Raw genomic sequence first — 18,043 nt, 5'->3', positions numbered from 1 at the left:
AGGCAGCGAGCCGTAATACCGCGTGCTAGCTAAGCCGTTAAGCGACCTCACCACTGTGGGGAAAGGAGCGAGGGACTCCGCGAGCGTGGAGCACGAGTGGCTGTGCTATGACAGAGACAGGGGCAGACCGCCCGTGTTTGCTTGTCGTATGCATCTATCCAGGTCTACGGTTCCCCGCTTGTTCATCTCAACAAGAGAGGAACGGCAGAGGGGAGCAGCAACACAGACAGAACAGCCATGCGTCGTGACGGTATCACCCGATGCACTCGGGGGATTAATATATGTGCCAGAGATCTCGCCACTGAATGTAAGAAGGAGCGAAGGGACTCTGTAAGCATGAACGGTTGCGGTGTGACAGAACACAGGGGGAGTTAGTCCGTGTGTGCTTGTCTATGCATCCATCTAGTCTCATGGCTCGCCGTGTGTTCATCCCGGCGAGAGAGGAACAGCAGGGGGAGCACGAAACATGGATAAGACAACCAAAGCATAAGCGCGGTCCCGGCGTGGGAGGTGCCAGACCGGTAACGCGCTCGGAGGAAATTCATAGCAGAGAGGCTCACCGAGCCGCTGTGCTGGACGCTATTACAACAGCGCCTGCTCTTTTAGCTTATAGCTTTATATTAAAAGTATTGATCTTACCGGGCGGCCGCAGGGGAGACCTCGTCAGGCGTGTGTCCGCTGCACAGGGCTCGTACCACGGCAAGCGAAGGCTATCTTCGGTTCTCGGCCGGAAAGCGGCAGGGGAAGACGCTAGACCTGGACTCTGCTATCTTCGGTTCTCAGCCGGAAAACGGCAGGGGAAGACGCTAGGCCTGGACTCCGCTGCAGGGCTTTTGTCAACGGCGAGGTAAGGCTTCTTCTTTTTCTTCGGAGCAGCGAGAGGTTCGCGCTGAAGGAGAAATAATATGAGCTCCTGACGATTGAACCGCGCTTATATAAGGACGCGTTCCTCCCGCGCGCGGGTTCAAACGTCATTGGTCTGTACTTTGTACAGACGTTAACCAATAGGCTTCAGTCACGGAGTAAACAGGAGTTTCCCCCATAGCGTCAGCTAACTGACGCAATGCGAAGTGAACCGTATTGAAAGGGAACGGCGGACTACGTGATTTTGTTCGTGCTACAGAAGCTACTAAAGCCTACTAGCTTTATTACAGCAAAATCTATTGCTTCTATGCAATTGTGGTGGCCAACAAGCAATAATGGACAACACCATACGTTGGTTATGCGCATGCTCAAAGTCTTCTTCTCCGTGTATAGTGTATAACTGTGGCAGAATACAGCGCCCCATACTGGTCCGGCATATATACTACACCGCTTTCAGTCGGTTTCAGTGGTTTTGTGTTTACAGATTATTTTTTTAGAGCAAGGAAAAAAATGATCGGATAGGGAATGCACCGGCTTCGTGTGGACATAGCCTTAAAGTAGGCGGTGCCATCTTGGCCGTGCGTCACTGCGCATCACTTACGGATATACGAAAATGGGAATGAGGCAGGAGGTGGTTGAAGCTAAGATGACTGGTTGCTGAAACCACGCCCCCCTAGCTCGACTCTAGTGACAGCAGTGGCTGTTCAACTGTCACTCAAGTGACCACGCCCTTAATTATGCAGAACTTTAAGGCTTAATATCATTTAAATGGATGAGTTACAAAAAAATTACCCCCCTCACAGTTGTCATAGCTATACAGACCAATAAAAAAATTTGTACCAGGCTGTAAACATATTATTTTCAACTATAAAGTTTTTAACATGGAGGTCTATGGTAATTGTCTCCCTTTTGGAGTCAACCTCTAGCGGCCAGTCGATGAATAGCAGTTTAAATCACTTCAGAATTGGCTTAATCAGAGAAATCGGGAGGTTGCCCCTCAGTTTAGGGTTGGGGGTAGTATTAAGATAAAAACAGTGGTTCTGGCAAGATATGATACAGCTACGGTCTAAATCCAGGGAAATGTTGGTTTGGGGGTTAGGTTTATTGTGAAAACAGTGCTCATCCGGCGAGATTTCACGAGATTTTGGCTGTAGCTGTATACCTTCTAGCCACAACCAATCCCCTTGGTTCATTTAGAGTCCATTTTATTTAAACTCCATTTTGTGTTTTTACTAATTTCACCTCCTGCACGACCACAACAAGATAAACAAACCTGTTAGGCTTTCAAAGTAATTGTTTAACTAAAAACATTTTTGCTTCCAACACCCATGACATGTTTTGAATAACTGCACCTTGTGGTTCAATATAATAATAATTAATAATAATAATTTGTTACATTTATATAGTTATTTTCGCAGCACTAAAAGCACTTTAAATATGATAGGGGGATTATTTTCAACCACCACCAATGTGCAGCATCCAACTGGATGATGCGATGGTAGCCATATTGCGCCAGAACGCCCACCACACACCAGCTTATTAGTGGAGAGGACACAGAGTATTATCCCCAATTATACCACGGGTCTGTTGAATGCTGTATTCTGATTGGCTGAGAAATGTTCCGTGGGTATGCATTAATTTCTGATAACCGCACACCTAACTTGTCAAATGTCTTAACTCTTTCCCCGCCATTGACGAGATATCTCGTCAATTAAGAGAAAGCGCTTCCCTGCCAATGAAGAGATTTTCCGTCTTTCCGCAATACCGCTATTATCCACCAGGTGGCAACTTTTTAAACCCGGAAGTATTGCCCTATGGCAAGCGGCTGCATGTCCGTGTCTGTTTTAAAGATCGCTCTGAATGGGATCTCTATGAAAAGTCCGTCACAAAAATGGAATTATCTCTGCTTTTTGCTCAAAATGTGGTGTTTTTGCAGAAACCTAGCCATATTCAAAAGCTGATTGCAAAAGAACCACTGAAGGTAGGATGAAACGTTTTTTTTTTTGTTTGTTTGAAAGCAGAGGGTCTGTTCTTTCATTTGGTATATTGTATGTTTATATATTTAAAGAAGAACATTTTCTGGAAGGCATTAAACTTTGGTGAATATCATGAAAAACGCTGGCTGGCAACTTTTTTTTAAACGCTGGCGGTGAAAGAGTTAAAAATAGGCACCTGAGCAATGTTTGTGGTAACCGTGGTATAAGAGGAATAATTGACTCCATTCCTTTGAATTATTTGAAAATAATGCACCCCGCTTCGCATCGTGCCGCATTGCACCTTGGGTGTGCATTATTTTCTTATAATTCAATGGCCCGTCGTCAATTATTCCTTACTTAGTATATGAGGTGATGATTAGTAGGCCAATGGGCAAGTTTGGCCAGGATGCCGGGGCACACCCCTACTCTTTTTCAAATAACATCCTGGGATTTTTAGAGACCACGGAGAGTCGGGACCTAGGTTTACCGTCTCATCTGAAGGATACAATTAATGTTGCCACACATGTCATATGTAAAGCGCTTTGAGTGCTGCAGAAAAGCCCTATATAAATGTAACAAATTATTATTATTATTATTATGTTGCTTGCTTAATTGCAAATGCAAACAAAGCCTACAGCATACATACAGTATATCTGCCTTTGCAGAGTTGGCCTTTTGCAAAGTACATTACAGATCATTACAGATAAAGTAATTGGTTGTTGACAGGGTAGTATCCCTGAAATGTTCACATAAGGTGGACTCAGGGCCACATTTGATGTATTCAAAAAAATCCATAATTGGACAAGGGATAGAAAGGATAAGGCCATGTTTTACACGCCTGGACGTGTTCTATCGTCTCTGGTATGCTAATGTTGTAGATTTACCATAAACCGGATCGTTGCGTGAAAGGTGTTTGCTGGGTAAACTCACATTGAATGTCTTCCCAGGCAGAATGATGAAGATTGAGGGATGAAAGTGGGTGGATGATGAATAATCTTGGGCACCACATGTATCATAGGTAATTTATAATCCATTATTTATTCAACAGCTAGACCAGCATTGATCGTTCAGTATTTGTACTCATCAGTTTTTATTTTTGAGTTATTACGTCTTAAAAAGGCACAAGGCAACAATCAGTTTCGTAGTGATTGTCATCCAGCTGTGGGATGCTGTTAAACAAACATTGTGTATCGGTTGAGAGTCCTTGTTAAACAAACGTCTCAGATTGGCTCCCAGATATACACAAAAACCTATAATTGCTCAGTGAAAAGACGAATCGGGTAAACAATGATGCATCTTTTGCTGTACATGTGCGAGTAATAAATGTGGAGATGTACTGTAAATATGTAGCCTAGAACTGAATGAAAAGACAGCAGGCGGTTTATTGCATTACATCTTTATGTGTGTGCTCTCAGCCATGCGTTGGATACAAACATGCCATAAAATCTTGAAATGGATGACTCCGTAGTACTTCAGATATATAGGGAGTGCTTCTCAGAACCGTGCTTGGGAATACAGCCTCATTATTATGAAGTAATACAGACGTTATTTTGAGTTATGAGTTAAGCGATCCAATACGGAGTGATCCCTCAGCATACACATGACATCACATTCATTACAGAAATTACCCCTGGCGCAACTAGGAAATCATGTGATACCAATATGATACCAAATCATTAACAGAAAATATAAATGGAAGGGGTAACAAATGTTTATGCAAAACACCTAGCTGTGTACAGGCTCTGTGAGGATAAAAGTAATTAATATCATTCTGCAGCCTCTCTATCCCAGCCTTCTGTAGGTCTTATTTTTTTCCATTTACAATCAGCTTCAGAGCTTGAATACTCTTTTTTCGATTTTTGGAGTCTCACAAGTGTGAAAAGAAAAAAAGTTGAAAAAGAAATAAAAGTTATGTTGCAGCATTTCTGCCAGTGCTATGGAATGCTTTGAAGGGATTTTTATTTTTCTTTATATCCTTTGGACCTTCGGACCTTTAAACAGAGGCATGCACTGCACGAAGAACACAATTATAATTCTGGTAGTCTTGTACAGTAAATGTAAACAGATAGCGGCCTGCCTCGCTGCCCTCCACTTTCTCCCAAAAGGCAAGTAATGAGGTAGAATAAATGTAATTGTCTCGAGCGGAGGCTTTGTACCTCACTTCTTTATTCCCCTCCTTTTTCCAAATTGAAGAGTGTAGGCTGGTCTATGACTGGAAGGCAGAGAGATGGACTTAAAAAATTTATGGGACTACAGAGATTTCAGCATAAGCATTAAAGTGATTTGTAAACAGTATAATATATGGCTTCTCATAAACAGTGGCACATTTTCATTTCCATACAATGGAGCTGTGTTTTGTCACCAGCTTAATTTCGGGTTGGTTAAGTGCCAGACTCAAAGGGGAAGATAAACAAACAGTCCCTCTAGGTACCTGCACAAGTGCAAATTGGTGGCATACTTTGATTTACCGTCTTGTGGTGAATTTGTAAATCTTGTTTTCCCCAGGCAAGATCCCCCCAATTTATTGTTTTACAGAATATTTTCATTGCATATTCCATTGGGGGCTAAAAGTACTTTTTTATATATTTGATTAATATGTATTTGATTCAAATCTTCCAGTGAGCACAAACTCCTGTGATATGTTTATCAAGTTCTTTAGGCAGCCATTTTAAATGCATCATTGATTTATTGAATTATTAATAAGATACAGGATTGACATTTTTGCTCTTTTTCTCACAAACTGGACTCTCAGATTGATGCATCTTTATTGTTTGCGATCAGGGTTATACATTAACACGCTGTCTTTTTAGCCTACTTCCATTTCAGTCAAACCATTTTTGTTGTACCGCAACTGCACCGTTTCATTTAAAGCCTTGCTAAATGCCAGAAAAGTCAGGGAGCGTATACCCAGCAGAGTCCAACACTCTCACTCCGTGTATTTTGTGCATGGCTGGTTGTCATGAATGAGTTGATTGACAGCTCAGAGTCGACACCTTCCACTCCGTAGCTTTCACATTGTCTGTGCATCGCTAAGCGAGTGGAGGATTGCGAAAGGGAGAGAATGAGAGAAAAGTTACCCCCCCAAAAAAAAATAAATAACACGAAAAAGCTGGTTGTGCATTTCAAATCCTAGCCTGAAGACAAGTTTTACGGTGTCAATGTGACAACAGACGGATGACTTGCTACGGAGTCCCAATCTTTTTAGACAGTGAAGACCAGCTCTGCCTGTGACTTCCTTTCACGGCTCCCTTGGTGATTTACGTGTGGTGGGGGTGGGCCATCTGGGTTCATCACGTTTACTGCCAGCGCAGGCCGACCCTCGCTAAATGACTAACTTCATGAGATTGAATTCGTATGCTAAAGGTCAAAGTAGTAGATCATGACTGCACATGGGTGGTGAGAGATAAATTCTTGGTCTTAAGTAAATGGATAAACTTGCAAAGCTCCGAGGGGTACGTACTTCGTTCTGTGTTTAGGCACATTAAAGTTCTGGTTCAAGTCTACAAGAAGATGCCTGTAGCTAATTAGCACTTACACGTTTTATTGGGAGTGCAAATGGGACAAATTAGACACTGTGGGTGGCCTATGTAGATGTAAAAGTCTTCATAAAAAGCACAGATAAACATGTCAGTCCAAGCGAGCTGTTTATGCTTCATAGATGTCTAATATACATTTTTGGAATGTGCATTGCGTTTTAACACTAGGCTATATGCTATTTTGCTTTCTATTTCTTTTCACATTCAAGCAAAGAAAAGTGAAATGTTTAATGATTTTAAATATCTGAATGTGTATCACAAAAGTACAGTCAATGGTTGATTCAAATATTTGAATACCCCTTTATATATTGCAAAATAACATTGACCCATGTGAGCTTTTTTAACTTTTTAATGAGTTTATTTTTTTAGACTTTGCCTTTAATTTATGCCAATATTTTGTCTCTTCTTGGGTTTCTGGAAGAACATTAGATGTTTGTGGCCATATGAGGTGGTGTGAGGTTTATAGTGACCCAATTTTTTAAAAACAGGGAGATGTATCAGAGCTTTTGAACATTATTTTAATGGGGCCTGGTGAATGTGAACATAAGTGTGCTGTGTTACAGTGACACTAATCAAAAGCATCACAATGTGAGTGACAGAATCAAAGTGAGTTTTCATATGCATATGGGAATTTGCTGACATGTTGTTTTTCTGCAATTACAGCTTTTTAGAAATGTTGTAGGATTTATTCCATTGCAATATATATATATATATATATATATATATATATATATATATATATATATATATATATATATATATATATATATATATATATATATATATATATATATATATATATATATATATATATATATATATATATATATATTATAGAGAGAGAGAGAGAGAGAAAAAAATATTTTCACAGCCAGACAGCATACCACTGAAAGGCTAACCCTAAGTTTTTAGTTGCATAACTTTGCTAATTTTTAAACTCTTTATACTTTTAGTTGTTACTCAGGTCAACAGGTGTGTAAATGAAAAAAAAAAAAAAACAATCATGTTGTGACTAAAATGTTATTTGGACCTATGAGAGGAGAAGCATGAACACAGGGCAGAAGTGAGATTGATGAGTGTTTGGGCACTTTCCTTACAACCCCTTTGCATCTGGCAAGAACAAAGACGGGCAGGTGTGACAACCAGCATCCATCTCCCAGTCGGGAGCAACAGAAAGGGGGCACACATACAGGGACACCCCCACATGCCATCTTTCCAATTGGCTTCCATTAGCAGGAAGGGCACCATGTGTTTGAGCAGCATTCACTTTTAACCTATCATACCTTTGATTAGATTCTAGTTGAATATTATTCTTTTCCCAGCACTGACAAAATTCTATGCTGTTGCTCAGAATCCAATTCATACAAATTAAATGTGACCTGACCTTACATGTTTTATATCATAAGCATCTTTTCAGTTTCTGAATTAAAATTCCTTTTCTTTTTTGCAGGGCCTATATTAAAAACATAAATCTATGTCCAGGTGGAGTAACTGTCTGAAGATTAAAAATAAAAAGAAATATAATTTTAAGAGTGAATGTCTTGGGGAAAGCAAAAGTTGGCATAAGCATAAAACAATATAGTTTTTTGATATAACAATTAAGGAAAATGTTTTTCAAATCCAAGAAATCCAAAAATGTATGATTTTAGTACAGTCTTGTATACACTTACAGTTGTTTTTAGAATACGAAAAAAGAGCACATTTTTTGATGATTTGTAGTAGTAGATGGTGAAAACTTAATTGCTGGATTGAAAAAAAAATGGGCACATGTGTTTGATACTAGATTTAGTGGTCAGCTTGACCGCTGTCCATGGTTCTGGTTTTAAAAGCAGGACAGCACAGCAGTGAATGCAGCTCACAGTGGTGAGTGGATGAGGCATTGTTAGAGTGCTCAGTCAAAGCAGCCTTTTACCAGCAGCACAAATCTCACTGTGCGTGCCGTCTGATCTAAATTACAGGTGAGGGGGGGAAATCACATTCGGCTGATGTGCCTGCAGTGCAGCGTATAATCTCTGTTGACACTACCGATGGGCATTTTAGAAAGAGAATAAAAATGGATGAGTGATTGTTGAGAACATGACTTTGTTTTGAAGTGTCAGTTTTTATGTGTTACGTCTTCTCTCCATCAACATGCATTTCATGTGATCACTTTTAACAATTCAGTGACTATATTTAGTTCTCTAAAGATTTTGTCTCTTTTGACAATTGATGTGTATATGCTAAACAATTTCCCTAAGTATCCCTCCAGGTTTCTTTCTTGGGGGGGGTCATGTCCTTTTCCCCAGGGTTTCTTTTTGGACCCTTAGAAACAGTTGGATAAAACATGATGCACTTCCAAAATAATTCACAAGGCAGAGAGGAAGATCTCTATATTTATCTTCCCAAAGAGAGCAGATGAAAGTAAAATAAATTTCTGCTGTGGGATTTATTTATTTATTTATTTTTTGTTGTGTAAACTGCTTATTTTGCCCTTGGCACACACTGATTAAGAAATGCTGGAAGTACAGGTGCTAAAACAGTGCAGCACATAAGATTCTTTCATAATTTAGTATTTCTTTCATGAAATGTACATTATACCTCAAGGGGGAACTACGAAATAAGACCCTTTGTGTTTCTGTGTATAAAACATTACTCCATGCCTCTTTCTTGCTGTTTTTAAAGCTCAAGATGATGGAGCTGCATATAAATATGTGCACACCCGTGTTCATGCAGTCTTCGGTCTGTGAGACAAAGCAACCCCTTGTTGCCACGTCTACTCTGCAGTGATGTGACATGTTAAAACAGAGCTCTCTGTAATTTCACATTAGAACAGACAGCGAGCATAGATAGTGCCGCCTGAGTACTGATACCCCCTCTGTCCCTAAAGCCTTTGTGGGGACAGCCAACAGACACTTCAAAGAAAAGAACACGATAATTGTGCCTCTATCAGTACATGGGTCTATGCCAAGTAAAGATGGATGAGTTATTTGCATGGCTAATGGCATTGTAGTACCTTCATGGCCTTAGGGAACCACAAAAAAAAAAAAAAAAAAAATATATATATATATATATATATATATATATATATATATATATTTTTTTTTTTTTTTAGTATATAAATTTGTTTTTCAGTCTCTAATAGAATACATCCAGAAAATACATGAAATGTGTATATAGTATTAAAAACTGTAAAAAAAAACAGTTTTTAGGGTAAACTCCCCTTCCACTTGAGCAATAGCAGGAAATTTTAAAAGAAAAATTGAAGAAATTAGTTATTTTACTTCATTCTGCTCAAAAATGATGTGTTTAGTGCCAAGAGAGGTCACACTAAACACTAAAGATGCCATTTTTTTTGGTACATTTTTCCTGTTTGTATCTTAATAAAATAGATTGAAAAATAAATATGGATTGACATTAAAACTTCTAAAACAACAAGTCTAGTTGTGGCCTAAGAGTACAGTACTGTATAAATGTAATGGTGACGTGATTTTCAGGACAGTGTGCTATGGACAGAATGCTTGCAGGTGTAGATTCACAAAGCATGCATTCTTTTTTATTGTTGTTTATGTTTTATTATTAGTGGTATTAGTTTAACTATTATTATGTGCATTGCGGGTTTTGGCAGATATGCGGATATTAGAATAGTTCCTAGCACCCCAGAAGTTCAAAGTCACAGCCAGATCTAAACAGGAGCTGTCCCAGGCCAGGCCTGACGTGTTTCTTGTGATAGTGTTACTTGCGTGAAATCAGTGCATGTTTTATCAGGAGAGTTGGTAATGACATCCTGTACAATCCGCAGTTCATTCAGTCACTTACTAAATGAAGCAGGAAAAAACGCCTATGCTAAAATATGAAAATACAGACTCAATAGTATTTGTACAAAACAGACTGTTGTATATGTGGTTTGGATCTGCTTTATGAAAATCTATCTGTTTTTATTTGATTACATTGAGGCAATATAAAGTGCTGTGTTTGGTTTATTTTCAGCAGTAGGTTCCAAGTTTCAGGAAAAAAGATAAACAAGGGAATTCCATACACTGTTCTTTTTTCCCTATATTTTTTTATATTTCAAACATTCAGACATGATGAAGAACTTTATTGATCGAAGCTTAAGGTATCTTTTACAAATAAATGAAATGGATTATACTCTAAGTGAGCAAAGTCCCCTTATTTTTTGATCCTGCACCAATTACTGTAGGATATGTTTTCAATTTTTTGGTGTCAAAAAGCCACTTATTTTCTATGAAATTAGGAATGTTGTTTTGACTGTTATTGTATTGTTGTAGTACAATAGCTTATTTTTCACTTAAAAATTATGTGGTGTAATTTATCACAGCAAATTCACCAGTTTTAAATGAACACTCCTGGTGTATATATGCATATAAACACCAGCAGTGTAGATTTAACACTGGTGATTTTGCTGTGCACATACAAAATACATTTGCTAAATATGAATATAAAGGAAACACACATTTTGTGAGCAAATTCTCTAGATAATATAATAATATGTTCGACTTATCAAGCAACATTTTCCATGTGCACTATTATGACAATGCAACAATCATATGTGTTTCTTAAGTGTGACTGTAATATTTATGACCAGGTATCACTCATAAATATTTACACCTAGCTATTTTCCAAGCTGTTCATTTTTCAATATCTGAGACAGAATAAATTATATATAGTGAGAATGAGAAGTCATATGTTCCTGCTTGGGCATAAAATAATGGAGTTTAGAGTTATGGTAGCAGCTTGGGAAGGCTGGCTACATGAAATGTATGAAATAAAACTTAGGTAAAAATGATAGGTAATAATAATAAAACGCATAGCTCGAAAGGTCATAATTTTTGTTGCATATCTACATTCTGTTATTCTTTACATGTCAAGGGCTGTAGCTGAGCCCCGCCAGGGTTTTGCATCTTGTTGACGTTTTTCAACCTACCCACGCTACAAAATAGCATAAAATAGTGCAGCCATATTCAAATTCAGATACAATTCTAATGAAAGATAAAACATTTAAAAGTAACACTGCATGCCTGTAGCCAGACTTCAACTGACTAAGCAAAATTATAAGCTATTAGAAAAGGACTGTTGTGCTACATTTTGCCTGAATAGCATTAAATGAATTATATCAATGCTAATGATGCTGATGATGAGGAACTTAATGTCATTGATGGCAGTTAAATTGAAGATGACATTGCTTCTTGAAAGCACTTGAAATCGTTCCAAGAAAAGCTATTCAACTTACTTTTCCGATATGTGTATAATCACAATGAACCTTTCTTTGCACCGGTATTATACAGAAACTGCGGTGGGCAGGCAGGCCTGCAATAGCACTTAGTCCACAGTTACAGTTTACCCAGTGCTGAGCAAAGCCCTACACTTAAACCATGCCTAATTGACCGTTGAGATGGTCTTTAGGTTGGGGCTCTGCTGACACTTTTGAAGCTAAGTGATACTGTGTCTATGTGGGTGACGTGGATCTTCTCCACTCACAGTGAACCCTTAGTAGACACCATCTCTGCCACTTGCCCTGACAAGAAGCACAATCATTAATTTGCCATGTAACACTGCACTTTAGTGCTCATCCAGTGGGCGCAAGGGGAGGAAGGGCTTCTCATTACGGAGCCACTGATTGTTCCTCGGGCTACCATAAAGGTTTCCATCTCCAGCAGTCGATGACATATTTTCTCCTGAACTGACAATAAAAGCAGATCTCAGTGGCGGTGGTGAAGAGAGACGGGTGTAAAACTCACTGTTGTTTCAGTTGAGCTCCACTTGGGCAGCTCCGAATGCTAATCCACACCAGTGTGCTGGCAGATTTAAGACTGCCCTGGTTTTTATGCACCCCACCGTTGCTGTTATACTTTGGCTTGCTGTTTCTCATACTCTTTAGTTTTCCAATAAAGTTTATTTTGTGAGCAAGGTTACAGGATGAGTGGTAAAGCCACTGTCTTCACCTAGTTTGACCTTTTATTATTTTCTTTATTTTGTATTTACATCTACATTTATGCATTTTGCGGATGGGTGATTCTCACGAAATCCAAATTTAGAAGGTGTCCAGCATCAGAATTTCTTGAAGTCCTTGAAGCCAATTTTTTTGCACATATAAGATTAAGGTCTGAACTTACTATACCTATTATTTTTAGAGGATTTAAAAAATATTTCCTATAGAATTATTAAAATTTTTAAGATTATCCTTATCAAAAATTATCATTACTGCAACGTGATATTACATTAAATATATGCATTTACAAACTCGTGTTTTGGTAATGAGAGCTAAAATGTTGTCTATACTATGACAAACAGAATTTCCACTTTTATCTGGAGAGAAAAAATAAGAACTGCTTACATGGTAGCCAACTTGTGTGTCACAGCCAATTATGTCCCTTCCAACATTATTTTTTTTTAAATGTTAGTTCCATGAGGGCTTAAACAATGATTGAAAATTGTTGCGGGGGATGAGAAAATTGGTCTTGAACACATTTATATTCCTTATTATTGTCTCTACATTTACCAATGATCACCAAATACAACATGTTTCTTTACTGTAAATGTTTATATAGCATGCACTGAAGCTTTTTATTTTTTATTTTTTTTAATTATAAATATTTTATGTCAAAGAACCCTAATCCAGTCATGGACACATTGTGGTAATAAATGTTTTCTCATTAAATGTGCTTTTTATTTTGATAGCCTTTACTTTTTTTATCAAAATGTTTCATGACACCTCATAAGTCTACTTTCGTGAGAATCACCCCAATGCTTTGGTCCATTCGATAGCCTGTATACATTTTTTATCAGTGTGTGTGTTCCCTGGTATCGAACCCATGCAGTTTGCAATCCTAACGCAATGCTCTACCAACGAAGTTACATTTAATTCATAACATTTGTTAATTTTATAAATAAAATTATTTATTTCTATTTAAGTATTGAAACAAAACAATATAAACAAGAATTCTACCCTACCAGACCATGTATGTTGGGAGAGTTTGCTAAGATACTGATGTCGTCAGATGTTGGAGCACTGGAGTTGCCGTGGCAACACGTATAATGACAGGCTGCCTCCCCTTGCTGCCGTACTTTCAGTCGATTGTTTGCACATTGAGATTAAACGATCACTCGTCAGAATGAGACTAGCGCAGGACCAAGGCAGAAATGTTGTCTGTACACACAGGGCAATAAGGGTGAAGAAAAAGAGGAAATAACCTGTCCACAGCAGTGACATTTCGATCATATATATTACAGCAATATATAATAACGTATCATCGGTCATTTTCTTGAACTCAAAAAGAGAAAGAAACAGAATAGAAAAACTAGACGAAAAGTTTGGCGTCAGAAAATGTACATCATTAATTTAGGCTCATTTAAGGGTTTTCGTAGAGAGAGGAATGTTGTGAAGATGATGTGTTAATGAGATAGATCTTTCATGTGGAATGATAGGACAATTAGGAGAACAAAAGTGCAAGGTGTGACAATTTAAGTGTGTGTACTTTGTCAGTGTCTGGGAACAGCACCACTGAGACAACATATGCATAAAATCATAGTTATTAAGCAATTGCTTGTTTTTTTGAAGTCTGTATTTCAAAGCTCATGTTGGCCTTGTTACTGTAGTCTCAAGTGTACTCCCACCTCGCACCAGACTGTATATATTACCGCTTCGAGAAATGATGCCGAGAAACAGCAACAAAGTTGTGATACAGTATGTAGCTCAAATTGAGTGCATGTAAAAAGGTGTAAATTATTCTGTTTTATATAAAATATTACTTTTAAAAATAATGCTTGCCATATTTATCTATATCTAAAGTTATTACTTTTTAAACTTTTTTTCCAGGGATTAAATAAAATGTGCAGTCGGATTTCAACTCACATCTCTAGTATGATTTTTCATTGCAACTATTCAAACCATCGCTCTGCTTTCTGTTCTATACCTGTGCTCCTGAATTATGGCATTTGGGGTCAAAGACGTCAAACCTGCATGAAGCGTCTGAAGGTGCTGTATTTGAATTAAAGCGCAAATGAGATTTGTGAGCTCTGGTGGAGGGTAACACTCGCTCACACTAATCAACTCTGTTGTTCCAGTTTATGGAGTTTACAAACTTTCCAATTAATTTTTTGAACATACTCTAGAGGTGTAGGAGATTAAAAAGAAGGATCTCAGAGAAAATTGTACTTTTATTGTATTAAAACAACCAACTCATGAAAACAAAAATTCATACAAAATGAATGAAAGCGAGAGAAGGATAAGCTAGATCTGGGCTTCCTTCCTATTGAGTATGTCCGTATTCTGTCTCAGGACTCGGGACAGTCTTGGCCTTTCCCTTTTGTCCATTTTTTTCCTGTCAAAATGCAATTGCCTTCTGGTTGTGGAACTGTGACCTGGCAGTTGATTTCAGGTTGGTAACAGGGCCCCGAGGCAGGTGCGAGCAGAGTGCTTTGACCTCCACCCTTTACTAGCAACGTATAAAGCAGTGAATGACAGATAGATGCGATACACAATCCGGACATTACCGGGAAATCCAGGGCTTAGTGTGCCCTTTACTTCTTTTGTCTTTAGAGATTGAAGATTTCAGCTGTCACATTAAAACACTGGTGTTTTGGAAAGACTCTGATGCTGTGCACTTGGCGTTGGGCCTTAATTCTTTTACGTGATTGATTACAGCTCAGTCCAGCGTGGAAGGCATCGATCTGGTCCTGCTCAAGTGGTATTATCTATGAATGGAAGTGGTCTCACTCATCCACCTTTGTTTCTTTTTAGCTCCATACAGATTTGGACGTGGGGAATAAGAACATCAAGTACGTGCTGGCAGGGGAGGGGGCTGGTACCATCTTCGCCATTAACGAAAAGACGGGAGACATTCACGCAATGAAGAGGCTGGATCGGGAGGAAAAGGCAGAGTACACGCTAACTGCACAGGTCATCGATAGAGACTCCAACCAGCCTATGGAACCGCCCTCAGAGTTCATCATCAAAGTGCAAGACATCAATGACAACCCCCCACAGTTCATTGAGGGGCCTTACAAAGGTTCAGTGCCAGAGATGTCCCAAGTGGGTGAGTTATTTCCTCATTATCATCTCTGCTTGTCTCAGCTAAATAATAATAATACAAGTTTCTGTAGATAAACAAAATATACAGGTCATAAATATATATATATATATATATATATATATATATATATATATATATATATATATATATATATATATATATATATATATATATATATATATATATATATATATATATTATATACTGGGGTCAGAAGTCTGAGACCATTACATTATATATCTATATATATATATATTCCTTTTATTACCGGATGCATTCAAGCTGACTCCACAAGCTGATGATCCATGTTATTCCAGATTGATCTGAAAATGTTGTGTAAGGAAGCCTGATCTTTTGTATAAAAACTTGGTCGGAATCAGGAATTTTCTTTACATTTGTATAATGATGAAATATTTCATTTATTTCCAAATATATTTGAAGAGCTCAGAAGTGAAACCCTGCAAGTGCGTCTGATATGGTTTTTTTTTTGCAAATTAGCATTTTTATCAGGGTCTTATGTTTAAGTTCAGTCATTTTACTTTAATGGCAATGAAAAGGTTATTAGTCAGTAACTGAAATGCCTCATTTTTACAAATGTCACTTTAGTCATGTCATTGGTATTTAATAGGGCTGTCAAAAGATTAATTGTGATTAATCACATACAAAATATTTTTGTTTTTTGCATAATTTATGTTTTTGCACAGTGTGTAATTATTTTATATATATAAATACACACACATTAATGTTTGTATTTAAGAAACATTAACATGTATATTTATATATTTTTTATATTTTATATTATAAATATTAATCAAAATATACCTAAATAAAAAAAATTCTTGAATTCATACATGTATGGGTGTATTTATATATACATAATGTATACACACAGTACACACACATAATGCAAACACAAACTTTTATTTTGTATATGATTAATCACGATTAATCTTTTGACAGGCGTAGTATTTAACAAAAGTTTCTCTCCAAAACCCTCTTAAAGAGACACTTCACCCATTTGCATTAAGCTTTGTATAGTTAGAACCCCAGTCATGTTTTTGAATGGTCATGCATCATTTCCCCAGTTACCGCTGAGAGAGGAGAAATACAGATTTCAGTGTTGCACTTCCTTCTTTCAATGATGTAAAAATCATCATTTTGCATCATTGAAAGAAGGAAGTGCAATGTCTTTGTTGAGGGAGTGAGACTACAAACACCCCTTTTCTCTGTCAAATAGGCATCAAATTCTAAATGTATGTTACATTTCGACTACAAATATGACACACTTTCAATAAAGATTAACGTTTCTACGGGTGAAATGCTCCTTTAAGTACAGGTATATGCAAAAATCTCCACTTTTAAAAACAAGTCTCCAGTCACTTTTATATATATATATATATATATATATATATATATATATATATATACACACTGTATTATTTTATACAGTTTTTTTCAAATATTTAAATACAATTTTTTTTAATTTGGTTTCAAACTTTATACATCACTGTATATATTATAGGGATAAACAAAAATAAATATAAAGTGACATTAATATATATGTCTGGAGATGACAATCATTTGTTTGTATGTTGGTGCGTCCACATTATATTATTTCCCCAGCTTAATTTTTTATCAAATGCAAATGCTGGCCGAGCTTGGGCATAATGGGTGACTGCGACTGTGATATGACCATTATAACCATAACAATGGTTTTCATTTCAAGAAACATAATGTATTCAGAAGTTCTCAAGCATTCAATGCATTCTAATCACTGTCTCCTGAACAGTGGCTTTAAATAGAGCTCAAACACTGTTGACAAAGCCTGAGTGAGTTTTCTTCATACAATCTTGAGTTTGACCTTGAGAATGATCCTGAGTATGAGTAAGGCTGTGTAGGAATTCTGAAAAAGTGAAACTTAAGCTATTTTTATAACCTTTTGACATTTGAAAAGCTGTGCTGTTCTGGAATGCACACTACATGTTCATCATTTAGAGTAAAACTATTTTTAACAAAAAGGTATGCAATAAATGTATATTGTGTGTATTACAGTGCGAGCAGGAAATGGCCAAATAAAGTATCTGAAGTCATGACTTGTTGCTTTTTGTAAATGTGCTCTATGGTTGACAGCCTGCAAACAACATAAAATAATGTAATGGAGGCCAACACTGTATTCATTAATATAGATTAAAGATAAGAGTTACAGGAAGTGCCTTTAATGAAATTATCAATGTCTATTTGAGGACAACAATGGCACTAAAATCCCCTCTGTGTGTGGTTTGAAGACTTCTGACCCAAGGCTTACTTTTGAAGTGCAGAATGCAATCAGGGAAATAGTGCACTTCTTCATATACATCATAACCCAGACATGTATAACAGAGAGCATCCTTTCTTCTTCCAAAACCTTTGAACTTCATATGGGCATTTTCTCCTCTGTATTGTTCTTCATAAAATTGTCCCAGTATACAGAACGATAGACACAGTATAGGTAAGATGATCTCTATCTCTCTTCAGATGCACTCAATTGAATTTCTCAGTGTAAGGGGTTTGACAGTGAAGTGTGGGATACAGCAGACGGTGGGGTGAAAAGCAGATAGGCAGAGGAGGGCAGGAAGGGGGTCACCTGTGGGAATACAGC

The 18,043-nt window shown here is 37.5% G+C and overlaps 1 protein-coding gene across 3 annotated transcripts in view; it reads left to right on the top strand.

Moving 5' to 3' along the window:
• cdh8 (cadherin 8) overlaps positions 1-18,043 on the top strand; it is a 97,660-nt gene that overhangs the window by 23,853 nt on the left and 55,764 nt on the right. For 2 of the 3 annotated variants that reach the window (XM_065289304.2, XM_065289305.1), the window contains exon 3: positions 15,114-15,408. In XM_065289304.2, coding sequence (XP_065145376.1) covers positions 15,114-15,408 — 295 coding nt within the window. Of the gene's footprint in view, positions 1-15,113; positions 15,409-18,043 lie in introns of those variants that run through there. The other variant, XM_065289306.1, reaches the window with a different exon arrangement.

Source organism: Paramisgurnus dabryanus, chromosome 2 (genome assembly GCF_030506205.2).
Source record: "Paramisgurnus dabryanus chromosome 2, PD_genome_1.1, whole genome shotgun sequence".
Taxonomy (NCBI): domain Eukaryota; kingdom Metazoa; phylum Chordata; class Actinopteri; order Cypriniformes; family Cobitidae; genus Paramisgurnus; species Paramisgurnus dabryanus.
The sequence above is the reverse complement of the archived record's forward strand: the minus strand, read 5'-3'. Positions and strand labels throughout refer to the sequence as shown.